The sequence below is a fragment of the Haplochromis burtoni genome, unplaced genomic scaffold (genome assembly GCF_018398535.1).
Source record: "Haplochromis burtoni strain Fernald_Lab_line unplaced genomic scaffold, NCSU_Asbu1 Contig_30, whole genome shotgun sequence".
Classification (NCBI taxonomy): Eukaryota; Metazoa; Chordata; class Actinopteri; order Cichliformes; family Cichlidae; genus Haplochromis; species Haplochromis burtoni.
Window position 1 is genome coordinate 554012 of NW_024582391.1, and position 16688 is coordinate 570699.

At 42.5% G+C, this 16688-nt stretch overlaps 1 protein-coding gene across 1 annotated transcript; it reads right to left on the reverse strand.

Moving 5' to 3' along the window:
* Positions 1-5162: 5162 nt before the first annotated feature.
* Positions 5163-7070, reverse strand: LOC121814252. Its single transcript, XM_042219241.1, has 3 exons — positions 6484-7070; positions 6041-6081; positions 5163-5973 (listed from the first exon to the last, which is right to left on the reverse strand). The coding sequence occupies exons 1-3, from the start codon at positions 6574-6576 to the stop codon at positions 5466-5468; spliced, it is 642 nt and encodes a 213-aa protein (XP_042075175.1). The 5' UTR covers positions 6577-7070; the 3' UTR covers positions 5163-5465.
* Positions 7071-16688: the final 9618 nt, after the last annotated feature.

Below are 16688 nucleotides of genomic sequence, written 5' to 3' on the forward strand. Positions count from 1 at the left end.
AATGGGTGTGTCTGTGATAGTACAAGGAAAACTAAGTCTAAAGCTTTCGTTTTGGAAAGCAGGGCTTTATAAGCTCAATGACTCTGTAATTAAATCTTAAACTCTGATGGGAGGAAATGAACTCTTGAAGCAGAAAAAAGAGAAGTGAGACAGACAGGGAGAGAGAGCGAGAGAAAGCACACTCCATTAAATCAATTAAGTCTGGATGCTGCAGGAGCCTGGACAGCAGGATAATTATTTGGGGAGAGTGATCACAGACTAATCTAATGATGATGCCCTTTGTACCCACTACTAAACCTGATGAAGCAGCGCTCCTTCAGGACTGGGTCAAGCTGTTAAAGTGAAGAAACACATACACATATTTAGAGGACTGCTTGTGTTTTTAAAAGTGACATTACTGCTGCTCTAAGAATAATTCACCCACTGCTATCATCTTCATCATCATCTTGTACCAACACAGAGCAGAGCAGCTACCTGAACGCTACTCCAACAGAAGTCATTCATCTTGTTAATAATTTTACCTCCTCACTCCGTACGACTCTGGATACTGTAGCTCCGGTGAAAAAGAGCAAATCAGAAGTACTTGACTCCCTCGTATAATTTTCAAACACTTAGCCTAAAGCAGATGACTCGTAAGCTGGAGAGGAAATGGCGTGTCACAAATTTAGAAGATCATCATTTAGCCTGGAGAAATAGTTTACTGCTTTTTAAGAAAGCCCTCTGTAAAGCTAAAACATCTTACTATTCATCACTGATTGAAGAAAACTTCTTCTTCCTAGCGTTAATCCCGCTCTGCAGAGGCGCCTCCATTCAGCAAGATCAAGGTTTCGTTCATGTTGGCGCTGATCTTCGTCACGTCATCTTTAATTCGGTCCATCCATTGCCTTTTTGGTCTGCCCCTTGGCCGCCAGCCTTGGGGGCTGAGTCGCAGTGCTGTTCTTGCCACCGTGTTTTTGTCACTTCTGACCACGTGCCCATACCATCGCAGTCGCACTCCTTGCATCTTCTCCATGATTGGCGCAATGCCCAGCCGCTTTCGGATGTCGATGTTAATAACATGGTCCCATTGTGTCAGGTCCAGACACCATCGCAGCATCCGCATTTCCCTGCCGCGCCGTGTATCTGACTAGCGATGTTATCACAGATGGTGTCTACTGGTCCATTGGGATCTACGCTGAGGTGTCCAAGTGCGTCCTCTAGCTGGCTTTTGCACTCGTGAAGGCGCCACCATTTAATCTTCTCTACTGAAGTGATTGGTGGTCGTCGTTGCTGGCCAAGGTTGAGTCGTAGGTCCATAATGAGTAGCCAATGCAGAGGGCTGAGGTTGACAGGATGACCTTCATGTTAGTTACCAGGTTCAGGTGGGCTCTTCGGATTAGCCAGTAGTCGATTTGGGTGTAGAATACGTAATGAGATGCGCTGGCCTTTTTCTGAAGAAAGTGTTGGCCACGGCGAGATCGTGTGCCTCTGTGCAGTTCAGAACATCGTTTCGGGTTCCAAATCCTTGGCCGCCACGGAATTGCACATATCTGTCTCTCTCCTGGCTGACGTGTCCATTTAGGCCACCGCCTATTGCCAGATGTTCTTCAGGGCCAATTGACTGTAGGTGGTCATCAAGGTTGAGCCAGAATGCTTCCTTCTCACCGTCGGGGCAGTTGGTCTGTGGTGCATAGCAGGAGGATGGTGGACTAAGTGTCAGTCTTGAGTGATATAAGACGATTGACATGCGGGTCACTTCAACCACACTGTCCCTTTGCCATCGATGTCGATGCGGTGGTTCTTGAGAGTGTCGAATAGTTTGCGGCTTCGTCCGATTAATGTACCAATGTTGAGGGTATTGAGGCGTAGTAATTGGACTAGCTTCTTTGGCATGCCCCGTCTGCTGGCAGGTGGCAGGTCGCGTAGAAAGAAATGCCAACCCAAAATATGGAAACAAATACTAGGGCGTCCCCCAGAGGCAACGCCCGTCGTCCTCGCCCAAACGACGTGAGAAAAGGACAACGGATTTGACATCATAAAACATAAACTGCATTTGACTGTATTCAAATTCAAATTCAAATTTTATTTGTCACACACACACAACCATACACAGTATGACATGGGGGTGAAATGCTTGTAGCTGTACAATGCCCGACCATTAAATGACAGAAGAAAAGTTTTACAATATTTACAATTTACAGTTTACTACAAAAATTTACAAATTAACTTAGGAATTTACAGTAAAGAATGTGCAAATAGCAGAAGAGATTATAAAGATAAGGATTATAAATTATAGGAATTATAGGATTATAGGAAATGTGTGGTGGTGCGTGTGGTGACGTGTGTGAGAGTCCAGTCTTATAGTGACGTGTTTGGGAGAGTCCAGTCCTACACCTGGTTCAGGCCCCGAATAGCCTGGGGGAAGAAGCTCCTCCTCATTCTCTCTGTTTTGGCCTTAAGGGAGCGGAAGCGCTTCCCAGACCTCAACAGTGAGAAGAGTCCATTGTTGGGATGGGAGAGGTCCATCATAATCTTCCTAGCTTTGGACTTGCACCGCTTGGTGTAGATGGACAGCAGGTCAGGGAGCTCTGATTGAATGATGCGTTCTGCCGAGCGCACCACTCTTTGCAGATCTCGTCTGTCCTGCTTGGTGCTGTTCCCAAACCAGGTGCAGATGTTTGCCGTCAGGACGCTCTCGATGGTGCAGGAGTAGAAGTTCTTGAGCACCTTCAGTGGCAGATGGAAGTCTCTAAGTCTTCTGAGGAAGAAGAGACGCTGACGGGCTTTCTTAACCAGGGTGTTGATGTGACAGGACCATGACAGGTCCTGAGTGATGTGGACACCCAGGTATCGGAAACTGTCCACTCTCTCCACTGGCGTGCCACTGATGATGAGGGGTTTGTAATTCCTCGCCTGCTTTGTAGTGAAGTCCACGATCAGCTCCTTAGTCTTGCTGATGTTTAGGAGGAGGTTATTCTCCTGGCACCAGGTCTCCAGGTTCCTAATCTCCTCCAGGTAGGCCGTCTCGATGTTGTCGGAGATCAGGCCCACAACAGCAGTGTCGTCAGCAAACTTGACAATGGAGGTGGTGTCGGATGTGGCTACACAGTCATAAGTGTACAGTGAGTACAGCAGGGGGCTTAAAACACAGCCCTGAGGCACTCCAGTGCTGAGTGAGATGGAGGGGGAGACTTGTTTTCCCACCCTCACTGATTGGGGTCTGTCTGTGAGGAAGTTGAGGATCCACTGACACAGTGATGAGCTGAGTCCTAGATCCGTCAACTTGGTGAAAAGCTTAGAGGGAATTATTGTGTTGAATGCTGAACTGTAGTCCACGAACAGCATCCTAACATCCTAACAGCATCCAGCAGTCATTGGATATTTTAATGTTTTACGAAAAGGGGAAAAATCGTGATTAGTCTTTTTTTGTGCATAAATTCTCCCCCCGAAATTATGCAGAATGTGAAATGTATAAAAAATATATATAAATATATTTTAAAAATTAAGGCTTAAAATAGTTCATAGGAAATGAAAACAAATGGAAGACTACAGAATAAATTAAATGAATGTAAAGAACAGAAGGCGACTGCACCCCACCGCGTGTGAATGAGTCACTGTGATTGTGACTAAAGAGCTTGCTGCCATATGCACCACTATCTCCACTCAGTGTCCTGGTAGCTGGAGGTGGCATCTCCTCCGCCCCCAAGTGTCAGGCTGTCTGATCAGCTTCCAGACTCCCACTCTCCCTCCAGAAGCAAGAAGTCAACCTCCACCACTATCCCAATTTAGCCAGTGCTAATGCTAACATGGCAGGGAAGAACTGCTCTGAAGCTTCAAAGGCTCTTTCCTTAAAAGCTGGATGACAGCCTGAAAGCCACTAAATGAAGGCAGACACACCATGCATGTACGTTCAGATAGTGGGAGTTGAGTGATTGTATGGGTGGAAGAGAGGGAGATGGAAATGTGAAGAAGAATATGAACAGTCTGTGGAGAAGAGTGGGTGGGAGACAGAGTTAGAGATAATGCCTCTGACAATATGAGAGAAAATATTCAATCTGTGTTTTTAAAGGATGATAAGACAAGAATGTAGTCAGGGTAAAACAATAACTGAAGCACAATAAAGACAGATTTTATTTTGGTTAGCAGTCTCATTACACTACATGAATGCAGTTGGATATTTTCAAAGAACATTTACTTCTGTTTCTCATCACTGTTTAATTTGTTCAATTTGCTGTCTAAAATCACATTGCAGTCACCAGCTATGCAACTAGTCCTCTTTTTTGTTGCTTCATTGTTCAGTGTTCTTTCAGACCTATATTTAGGGCTGGACAGGGTCAAAATTAACCACAATTTAGCTCTGCTGCTTTACCATCAAGCTGTTGGGAAATTTCCATGACACCCTTAACATTTAGAGAGTTGCAGTCTCACACAGAAGCAGCTTCTCTCCTCCTATTATCTCCCAAAACACTTACGTCCCCTTACAGACTGTCTGCTCTCAAATGAACAAAAAATAAAAATAAAACAAACAAAAAATCAGCAAAAAACGATTGAAATACATTTTTTAAAAATTCATAAAGAAAGAACAATAGTCTCCACAGTGCACCAAGAGTAAAACTTTGAAATTTGGAATATTAAACATTAGGTCTCCCTCCTCTAAATCATTGTTAGTTCATAAGTGATCTACAAATTAATTTTCTCTGCCTTACAGAAACCTGTTACAGCACGATAACTATGTTAGTTTAAATGAATCAACACCCTCAAGTTAAACTAACTGTTAGTATCTTTAAAGCAAAAGCTGGGGAGGTGGTCTGACAGCAGTCTTCCACTCTGGATAATAATCAACCAAAGACCCATTAAGCCTGAACCCTACCCCAATAATACAAAAAAAACAGAATTCTTTGTTGTTATCTATCATGTACCTGGGCCTTAATCAGGCCTTAGTTTTTATCTGATTTAGTGCTCAGCTCAGATAAAATAATTACTGTGGGTGAGTTTAACATTCACGTAGATGCTAAAAGTGACAGCCTCAACACAGCATTCAATCTGTTATTAGACTCAATTGGCTTCTGTCAAAATGTAAAAGAACCCACCCACCACTTTAATCACACTCTAGACCTTGTTTTAACATATGGCATAGAAACTGAACATTTAACAGTGTTTCCTGAAAACCCTCTCCTGTCTGATCATTTTCTGATAACATTTACATTTACAATAATTGATTACACAGCGGTGGAGAGTAGACTTTATCAAAGTAGATGTCTTTCTGAAAGTGCTGTAACTAAATTTAAGGATATATATCATCCACTGTTATCTTCTTCAATACCATGGCACAGAGCAGAGCAGCTACCTGAACTCTTCTACCACAGAGGTTGATTCTCTTGTTATATTAGGTAGGCTAAGGACTCCTCGCTATGGTTTTGGTTTTGCATGGTGTTGAGATACTTTGCAAAGAGGTCATCCCCCATCTTCAACTTCAAACTTGGCAATCAAGTACACACTATCATGTCAATAGCAGGACATGATAAGTCATGGAGGCTTTCTAGAAGCCTCCTTGACTTCTGGAGGTCTGGCTGTTTGATATCCTTCAAGGAATGAGGGCGACGCCAAGAAAAGGGCCTGAGCCTTGGGGAAGTGTACAACTGCGTTGTTGCATCATCAGGCCGCACTGTGTGCTGAACTATCATTTTCTGTGGTTCAGGTGGATTGACATCAGTAAAGCTCAAAGCAGGTGGCCTTTTCTCATTTGGTGTTAGAGGTGGGGACCAACTCCAACTCGGTGGCTGAATTTGCTGCTCTGGAGCCATGCAAGGTTGAGAAAAGGCGAGAACAAAAGTTGAGATGTGGATGGTCAAATTTTTCCATGTGCGTTGTGAAATGCCAGAAAGGTAAAAGTCCCTTTCAGAGTACATCCTATTTTGGCAGTTCCCAGTATATTGATCACCAATTTGATGCCTGTCCGTCCTGATCTGGACTGCAGATTTTCTCCCCACTCTCCTGTCAATTAAGAATAAACAAAATATCATTATATAAAAATAAACAAAAGCTACTCCAAGCAACTTACCATCTGATTTGGACCTTCCACTCGAGAGATCCCTTGTGCATCTGTAAGAAAATACACAAAATCATTTATTATCCAAGAATTGACATTCTCGCCTTTTTAAAATAAAATAACAAAATAGGAAAATAGGATTTCTGCATTTCCTGCCCTAATACAGCACACTTTTATGCACAATCAATGTTCAATGACAGGGATATTGCTTGAGTCACTGTCCACTGTTACTTTCCTAGGATTTGGCCGTCTAACATCTGCATGCTGTTCAATGGCAAATGCAACAAAACAACAAAATCATGTTTTTTGAAGGCTTTCCCAGCCTGGCTCGGAAGCAAAAAGGCTATCATTCTGCTCTGAAAAATGCACTTCAATCTTTGAATTAGTTTCCTCACAAAACCAAGGCTGGAACAAGAGGAGAGAAGAGCATAAAAAGAAAAGTCAGGGCCACTTACCAAAACAGTGTAATCCGTCAGCCCTGTGCCAGCAGACAGACCAAGGCAGCTGATGCCAATGGTTGAGAGAACTGTTGATGATGAGGATGCCATTTCCTCCTTGATGAGGGAGCAGAGAATGCAGAAGGTGCTGAAGAAACCAGTGCAGAGGAAGCCAAGAGGAGCGGGAGCAGAAAAAACAGAGGATGCAACAGAAGCAAAGGAAACTGAGGGTACAGGTTCCTCTGCTTTAGCCCACAATGCTGCTAAAAAAGATGCAGGTGAGGTGTGGACTGGAGGAGCAGATCTGCTGTGGAGGAAGTCATCCGCTGCTTACCAGTCCAAAGAACCTGGAAGAGTTGAGAGTTCTGGTTGATCATGGCCTATTTGGCATTGCAGCCATTCCCCAACTCTCTGTCATTGGTACTCATGACCATTGATCGATGCTCTTTGATCAATGGTCATGAGAATTTGCAAGTAATTTGATCAAGTAACTGAGCTCACATCCCATTGTTCATTCAGTGCTGCTAAGTTTCAGTCATTGTGGAAATGTACTGTTTATAAGATTGGGGAAACCTGAAATCAGCTGAGACTGAAGAAGTCAAGAAAAGAGAAATAAAAAAATAAAAAAAGAACGCTTGGACACTGCTAGCATGATTGACAGGTTTTTGACGAGGCTTCCACACAAACGCAAAGCAGGAGATGAAGCATCGCCAAATATGTTTCCAAACCATCTTCCTTCTAAGCCAAAGACTAGAAAATATGGTGAAGCATATCTTCCCTTTGGCTTCACCTGCGCAAGTGCCAAGGTAGGTCTCCCCTGCAGAATTGGTTTTCCCTGCATCGGAAGCACGCACTGGGTTCTCCAAATCACGGACAAACAGTGTTAAGGAAGAAACGCTTTTATAAGGTTTATGTTGCATTAAAGTATATGTTCATATTTTACTCTTAATAGGAAAAGAACAAAATGTACTACTCACTCTCTTGCACAGTTACAACACCCACAGCTCTGTTTCTAGAAACAGGAAGTTCACCCTGTGACATTCACACACACACACACACACACACACACGTATGCAGAATTAAAGGAAACTGCTATGCTTGTCCCACCCTGCTTCTGCTATAAAAATAAACGAATACTGCAGTTCGGGGTGACTCTCTGTCTGAGATTCACCCGTGCCGCACGTTATCAATCTCAAGTGTCTCAGTGTTGTTTATTCACCTGACTGTTTGTTAACTGTAAATCTCTGACAAACAGTATCCCATATTCTTGATTTTTAGTTCACAAACCCTTCTTGTAATGACTAACTACTCCTGACATTTTGCTCTTTATACAGTAAAGTTACAGTGGGATACAAATAATATCAGGCTGATCCTGCCACGATTTATTCCCCCTGTCAAAATCATGGACAAACAGTATCCCACAGGTTTTTTTTTATGTTTTTGAACCCATTTTACACAGAGAGGCATTTTTTGAAAAATATATTGATAGCAATGTTGAATATTATTACACAGGAAAAAAACAACTACATGTAAAATAATCACGCTGTGACGCCTCTGCCTTTCTAAATGGAGGGACGTGGTGGTGTGGTGTGTGTGTCTATATTTTTCTTATAAAACAAAGGGGGGCCTAGCAACTAGGCGACTAACTTGGTTCTTCTGTCAGGGGACTGGGAGATCTGATCCAGAGTTTCGTTCGCTCTCATAGTGTCTTTTGCCCTGTCTACCTCAGGTGACTCCCCCTCCCTGAACCTTGTTCTGCCTGGTTCTGATAGAAGTTTCTTGTGGTTAAAAGGGAATTTTAACAGGCGCAAGCACTGTCATCAAGTGTTAGGCCCTTGCTAGGGAGTCATTTGATCTATATCATTGTAGAGCCCTACCTTATAATAAGAAGGGCCTTGAGGTTGTTTTGATTTAGTGCAGGTGAACAAGCTAAAGTCCAACACTTGTCCCCTTTTTGTACTTGTCATAACTAACAGCAGGCCGGACTCAAATGCAGGACTAAGTGACTTTACAGCACATGTGGAAATATACGTTTTTTACAATATGCTGTCATCCAAATATGGTCAGTTTTGGGGGACAATGGTGAAACATTGAGGCTTTCAAGTGTGGAGCTCACAAACCAGTGAGTGACCTCATGGTTACTGTGCCCTTATTTTATATACAGTCTATGGCTGCAACATGATATTAACACTTCTCATCTAGCCTTTTAGCCCTTTCAGTCTGTTTTGTTGAGACTGACTTGCTAGGAGCTACAAAATGATGTAAAATACAAAACTAGAAAAAACAAAAACTTGGTTTAGTCTTATTGTCATTAACTGTAAACTAATCATTGCTTATCATGTGCCGAGTTTACAGAGTTATTACATGTTTTTTTTTTATTTGCTTCTAGTTGAAATGAAAGGGCTTCTTGTCTTTCACCTGGTGTCCTCTTTTCTTTCGTTGTGTACACATGAGGAGTCCTGGACGGACTCCAAGATGTTACCTCCTATCATTTTTGATGTGCCACCTGTCATATACACAGCAGATTTCAATATCTAATCAACACCATTCACTGTATCCCCCATGCCTCGTGGTGAAAAATCATCCTGAAAACTCCTTCTCTGTACCGACCATCAATTTTCATAGAATTCAACACTCATTAAAACCACTTGAGAGCAAGCTGGAAACTCAGTGGTTCGGGTCAAACCACTTCAATCAGAGAAGTCTTCTTTGTTGCTCTTGCGCCGGTGTTCACTCAGGGCGCCCCAAAGGTTAGCAAATTAACATGCAAGATCAGATGTGGGTATTCAGAAACGCACAGCAGTTACTTAACAAAATATGTCAATTCATGCTGTGGATGGTTATCGAACTATAATAGACTGTGCAGATGTCACTGAGAACCAACGGTCTTATTGTGTTATGAAGAAAAAGAACATGATAGACTTCTTCCAAACATGAAAAAGGTTTGTTCAGTCAGCTTTCCTTTTCTGCCACAGTTGCATTAAGGTATTCCTTGAAGGGCACTGTAGATGGTTGGATCAAGGCTGCTATAGTTTATTGTGCTGAAAGTTGAAAATCACTGCCTGGAAGCCACTAAACTCTTTGAAAAAAATTGTAACAAATAAAAAGAAGTTTGAGATTTAATAAAGAGTTAGCAAAGTGACATGACCATGAATTTAACTGGTGGAATGTTCCCCACTTCTGTTCACATGCTGAGATGTGCAATTCGTCAATTTTCTGCAGAGTCAGTCAATACAGACCTTGAGATTAGCTTAAAAACAGTGCATGGAGAGTTTGTTGTAATGAGTTTCTGTGGCCGAGAGGAAAACGGAAAAAAAATAAAACTATCTTCAACATGAAACACCAAAAGACACTGTAGCTACCAGAAGCCCAATCTGGCAATTTACACTCCTGTTAGGTCTCTACAGATGCAGCTCTGCCCACTGGAGACCTTCTCTGGGCACATGTAGCCAAGGCAGTTCAACATAAACATGTAAACACTAAATTAATGTACTGATGTATTGTAACAAAGAACTAGGTATAGCCACTGTGACATTACCCACTTGATTTGTTGACTATAATTTTGCAGCCTTGTGTTTGACTATTTTTTTTTTTGCATTTTTGCTTTGGTATTTGGTAGCATTCGGATAAGAGGCTCGAACCTCAAGTAGATCAGAGTGCTATGTACAGCGATATTACAGTAGAATCTGCGTCCCCTTCTTTGTTGTGATTTACGTTCTTATTATATTTACTCTACTTCTGTTAAAAAGTTGAATCAGATCATATGGAGTCATCTTCTACTCCATCAGTCCTTCCTAAACCTTCCAGAGCCCCACTTTAGTCTCAATCCTCCAGAGACCTCACCTATCAGAATTAAATTCACCAGACATATATATGTATTCTTGGATGTAGGGGATGCCAAACGTGTCAAAGCACTAATAACCGTCTCCAGGTCCTTCCCCTCACTCTGCTGTCACTATTCCCTCTTACATCCCTCCCTTAGGGCCATCAATATTGCAATGTGGAACTCCTTGAATATACAAGACACATCAAGACACACAAGTAAAGCCAAATTCCAAGACTTAAAACCACACACACACACACACACACACACACACACACGCGCGCACACACACACACAAACAAACAAAAGGTTGAGTTTGCTCTGTGCCCCCACTTTTATTTATAGACTAACAGTGTTAGAAGCTTCTCCAGTGGAGGCTTTTATCATGCGCGCAAACACATCTATACACATCAATAAGTAAGGCAGGGTGTCAAAAATGTCTTAGGGTCAGCTCTGTGGGGTGCCCCCAGTGTCAGCAGGGTCCCTCTAACACTGTCATAGCCTTTCACAAGGGTATCAGATAACAAATAGACCCTCCTCTTCTTTGTTTAACCATAGCTGTCAGTCAGTCTGTTGGTGGTGCAAGACAAGAGCAAGGGGCCTCTCTAGGACATGTATATTAGCAGGAGAGAGGGCCAGTAGCAGCTTCAGAACATTCTCATCAGGAGTACATCTTAGAATGGAGTTTAAAAGAATACATGACTGTAATGTATTCACATTTATAGACCACTTTCCTAGTTTTACTGACCACTTAAACACCCTACTTCGCATCAATGCTCAATTCAGAACCAACTAACTTAACATGTATGCCTTTAATACGTTTGAGTGAGCTAGGAAGTCAGAGCATCTTAGAAGGAAACACAGGCACAGGGAGAACATGCAAACTCTACATAGAACTGCACAAGCTCGGGTTAAAACCAGCTACATGCTATATGGTGACAGTGTTAACCACTCCACCACTATGCTACCCAATCGAGTGGCTTTGTATATTTACAAATGCTGACTGACACCCAAACAGAGGTCAAGAAAACTGTTATGTGAAAAAAATAGAGTTCAAGTTCAAACTCAAATCCAAGTCATTATACTGAAATCTCATCTTTGACTTATGTCTATAGTCTAAATGTGTGTGATAAATATATTATATAATATAAAATGTCGCAAATTTTGCTTGTTGATAAAAGTAATTGCATGCTTTGGGGGTTAGAATCTTTTCCCATTTGATTCTAGTGTTAGCCATGTTAGCATGTTACGTTCAACAGGTGGTTTAGCTCTCCATTTCCCTTTGTAGTCTTCATATATCCATATTGGACAGAATGTCACAGTCCTGGGTCAGTGACCCAGTGTTTTGTGTATTGTTTTTGTAATTTGTTATTTCTATTGTTTCATATAAGTTTAGTTCAGTGCCTTTGAGTTTTGGTTTATGGATTTCCTGTTATTTTGAAAGCCTGTGTCTTATGTCAATGTTTCTAGTTTTGTGTCTCCCTGTTAATTGTATCAGCTGTGTTCCTCACCTAATCATCATTACCCTTTTTTCCTCTGGTATTTATTGTCTGAGTTTTTTCTCTGTTCGGTGTTGCGTTGTACCCTCATTCTGGCCTGTGTATTTCAGTTTTTAGTTCAGTTTCATGCCCTCCCCGTTCTGTTTTGTTTCCTGATTTATGCCTGCAATAAAACAGTGGACTTTGACTTTAAATTCCGCCTCCACAAGTCTGCATCTTGCGTCCTTTTCCCTGCTTGCCAGCACAGCCTTGACACAGAATGTGAATACCAAGGTGAAATGCCCTTTGTAAAAACACACACACACACACACACACGACTTTTCCGGTTTCAGCTGAAATAACTTCAGTGTTTCAAACCATATTCCAGGGTTTTTAGTTCACAATGTATGAGGTTTCAACAAGAAAATAAAAGACAAATTCAAAACTAAATTATCTTCAGTTACTTCACAGAAAACTTCACTGATTCCCCAAATGGAAACTATTCAATGTTAGACACCATTTTGTAATAAACAAACTCTACTTTTAAACGTGCAGCTACTAGCCCTTTAAACATAATTTCAGAATTAACAGATCCTGCCCCCTTCATTTTCTTCCTCCTTGTGAGCCATATACTCATTGTAGCCTGACCTGTTAAAAAATTAATTAAGCAAACTTTCCTACGTGTACTGCAGAGTACCTCGGACCCAGGATAAAGAGACCCTCTTCTGAAACAATCCCAAGACCAGCAAGCCACTGCCGCAGCAATGAAAAAAGGCCATCTAGCCTGGGACAGCCAAGCCACAGTTGCTGTAGTGTTCCCTCGGACCCTGATGAAGGCCACAAGCCAAAACGCGTTGGTCAATTATTAAAGTTGTTCATCTTCCCTTAAGTGTTGCTGGAGTTCCTGCATTGTGTCTTCCCTCGGTCCGACAGAAAGAACAGTGGCTCCCTGTTCTTGGATCTATATGTGCCACGTAACTGTTCGTAGCCACGGACAGATGCATTATTCTTCAATAGAGATCTGTACTGCGTTTCTCTATGGGAGGTTTGTACAGGGACCTCCAGCTGCCCCTTGGAGATGACCCCGAAGCCAACACACCTGACCACCTCAACTCCAGAACATCAGCCAACAATGCCCTGTTCAGCACCTTTACAGCCACCTCATATATAGCCTTCTTTGAAATCTTTGACAGGTCACCCAGAACAGGTGTTCGAAAGGACAGAGGAGAGCCTCCCTCCTCATCCTGGTCCCCAACTGCGGCACAAACAGACAAGGAAAGAAAGTCAGCTGAACTTGGTTGATCACCTGCCAAGCAAGTCCCCAGCACATCCCTTACAACTCCAGGAAGACCACCCATGACTTCTTCCACCAGCTTCTCCAGAAAGCGCAGAGATCATATCCCAGTCTCCTGAGCCAGCTTGGCAGCTGTCTTCCACTGCCCTGCCATCCTCAGGCCCGCCAGCTTGGTTAGACCAGCATTTAATTCAATTCAATTCAATTCAATTTTATTTATATAGCGCCAAATCAGAACAAAAGTCGCCTTAGGGAGCTTCATAGATACAGAGAAAAACCCAACAATCATATGACTCCCTATGAGCAAGCACTTTGGTGACAGTGGGAAGGAAAAACTCCCTTTTAACAGGAAGAAACCTCCGGCAGAACCAGGCTCAGGGAGGGGCGGCCATCTGCTGCGACCGGTTGGGGTGAGAGAAGGAACCTCTGCACACTAGTAGTGCTGAGCATCCTGGTGTGAAAAGATTGTAAAATAGAGGCTCCTCACCAACATTACCATACAATTGAGAACAGTCTCTCTGTACTTTGAAAACAGTCTTCCAAGCATTCAAAACAGACTGGTCAAAACAGGAGGTCTGGAAAAGGTCTATGGCAGTTAGGTTTATGAGAAACAGGTGCTTGTCATATGCAATGTCCTTTTTTCCGTGAAACAGCATAGATGCAGTCTTGAACCAGGGTGATTGTTGTTTTTGATAAAGATACTGCTGTGCCGTCTGAAGACGGAGTCCTGTGATGCAACTACAAAGGTCAATCAAACCTTGACCCCCCCTCTGATACAGGTAGAGACAACACAGCAGACCTGGTCCAGTGAAACCCTCCCCAGAAGAAATCGACCAGTCTTTTTTCTATCTCCTTGAGAAGAGAGGCTGGAGGTTCAACAACAGTAGCACGGTGCCAGAGTACAGAAGCGGTCAAGTTGTTAACAAACAGAGTCCGTCCCCTATAGGACAACTGTGGCTGGACCCAAGTCCATTGAGACAACCAGGCAGTAATTATTTCAACAACACCCTCCCAGTTCTTCCCCTGAAAAGCATCAGTTCCCAAAAACACTCCCAAACAATTAAGTCCCTCCCTGTTCCACTGTCTTCCTGCCGGTAACACCGGCTCCTCTTTATCAACCCACCCTCCCAAAATAAAACCTTCACTTTGACCAGTTAACCTTCGTGGAGGATGCTCGCTCATATGTCTGTCTGAGTGTTTTAATATCACTTTGACTGGTTATAAAAACCGTAACATCATCAGCATAAGCTGACAATTTTACTGTGCCTCCTGCTTCTTCAAAGGTAAAACCTGAGAGTCCCTGTCTAAGATGGTGTAAAAGGGGTTCAATGGAAAGCGTATACAACATACCAGAAAGAGGGCACCCCTGCCTGATGCCTCTCTGAACTGGAACAGGTCGACTTAACCCACCCCCACCTTTAACATGACAGCAGCGTTTGAGTACAACAATTTGATCCAAGAAATGAAAATGTTTCCAAACCCAAAAGCTTCTAAAGTTTTAAACAAATAGTGGTGATCAACTCTATCAAAAGCTTTTTCTTGATCCAGAGATAAAAACCCCACATCTCCGAATTAAAAACAAGTTGTCCATAATAGTTCTTTCAGGGACACAGTATTCTTGATCCACATCAACAATCATGTCGAGATAGGTCTTCAACCTGTTAGAAAGACATTTTGCAAGAATCTTGTAGTCCGTACAAAGCAAAGAAACAGGTCTCCAATTTTTAAGCAGGCCCAGGTCCGCTTTCTTTGGCAGTAAAGTCAAAACTGCCCTTGTGCAACTTGTTGGCAAGATCCCAGTGGTCATACAGTATGTTAAAACCTCATGTATGTCCTCTCCTAGCAACGACCAGAATTCCTGGTAAAATTCTGCAGGAAGACCATCAACTCCTGATGACCGACCATCAACTCCTGATGACCGACCACCGTTGAGTTGTTGAACCGCTGAAGACATCTCCTCAAAAGAGAGAGCAGACTCCAACACAGCCGATTCGGCCTCATCCAGACGTGGCAGCACCACCAGCATCTTCGTCACACACGTGTCAGCACTAAAGAGGCTGGCATAAAAGTCAATGGCAAGCTTCCTCATTTCTTCTGGGTCAGATGTCACCTTCCCATTTGGAAGCCTTAGGTGCATCATTTGGTGTGACTCTTGAACCCTTTTCTCCAGCTTAAAAAATAACCTTGTTGGGGCATCTATTTCTTTAATAGTAGAAATCTGAGTCCTTATAAGAGCACCTTTTGCTCTTTCATGAAGAAACTTGCCCAAAGCCATCCCCCTATCATCCCAGGTACTATTTGTATTATCGGTCCCCCTTATTATTATTTTATCCTCTAGCATTTTGAGCTCTCGTTCTAAGTCCTCAAAGCAGACTTTAACAGTGGCCGTTGCATGTGATGTGTATTGTTGACAAAAAAGCTTAATCTGCGTTTTCCCCACCTCCCACCATTGAGCCAAATTGCAAAGGTCCGTTTTCCTTTGTTTCCAGTGGCACCAAAAGTCAGAAAAAGCTCGACAGAACTCTTTGTCATGAATCAGTTGCACGTTAAAGTGGCAGTGCGAACAGACGTTAGAATGCATCAATAAAGAAAAATCTGCAGTCACTAAATGATGATCAGAAAAACCAACAGGTGAAATCTCTGCTTTAACTAGTCTATTATTATACATCTGGTTGATACAGAATCTATCAAGCCCAGCTGTCTTCACACTGCTCTTAGAAATTTTTACATATGTGTACTGTCTGGTTGTGCGATGGAGCTTTCTCCACACATCAGTCAGATCATTCTGAAGAATGATTGTAGATAAAAGTGAGCCCGAAGGTGGGTGAGGCTCTCCTGCATTTCTGTCAACTGAAGGGTGGGTTGTGCAATTCCAGTCCCCTCTCACCACTACTATAGAACCACTATGTAATTGTGATAATTTATCATTAATTTTACGAAATAACCGCACATGACCTGCAGCTGAGTTATGGGCGTATATGTTCATAAAAGCAAAAGGTATTCCCTTGATGGTTGATTGTACTACCTGTGCCCTTCCCTGCTCTATCTCACAGATGGAAACATGTGACAGTTGAAGGTGCCTAGAAAATAAAATTGCTACACCTGTTAGTACCATGACTTAAAAAAACCTGCCCACTCCAACTCATTATCATTCTGTCTCATTATCTATAGTGCTATGTGTTTCCTGCAAAAGGAACACATCAGTGTTTTTGTTCTTGCTAAGCTCCACTAAGACTGCACGCCTTTCCCTATCCCTACCACTAATGTTAAGTGTACCTACTCTCAAATTTGCCATATAAGTCAGAGAAAAGAGGAGGAGAAAAAGAGAAAAGACAGTGAGACGCTTCCAGAAGGACACCCTTAGTGCCTCAAACATTTCACTATGCTTTTAAAGGAGCTTTTCCTCGTTTTTCCCTCCTCAACTTATTCAGGATCTTTTTAAGATGGAATCTTTTCTGTTTGCTCAATTGATCATAACCAACAACTCTTCTTATTTTCAGAAAAGATTTTATAAAAAGATCAACATCCACGCTGTTGGAGAGAGAAATAACATCGTGAGGAGGAAGGGTAAGTGACGAGTAAGGTAAGCGACCCATGTTGTAGGTGACGTCAGACGCCGGAGAATTGG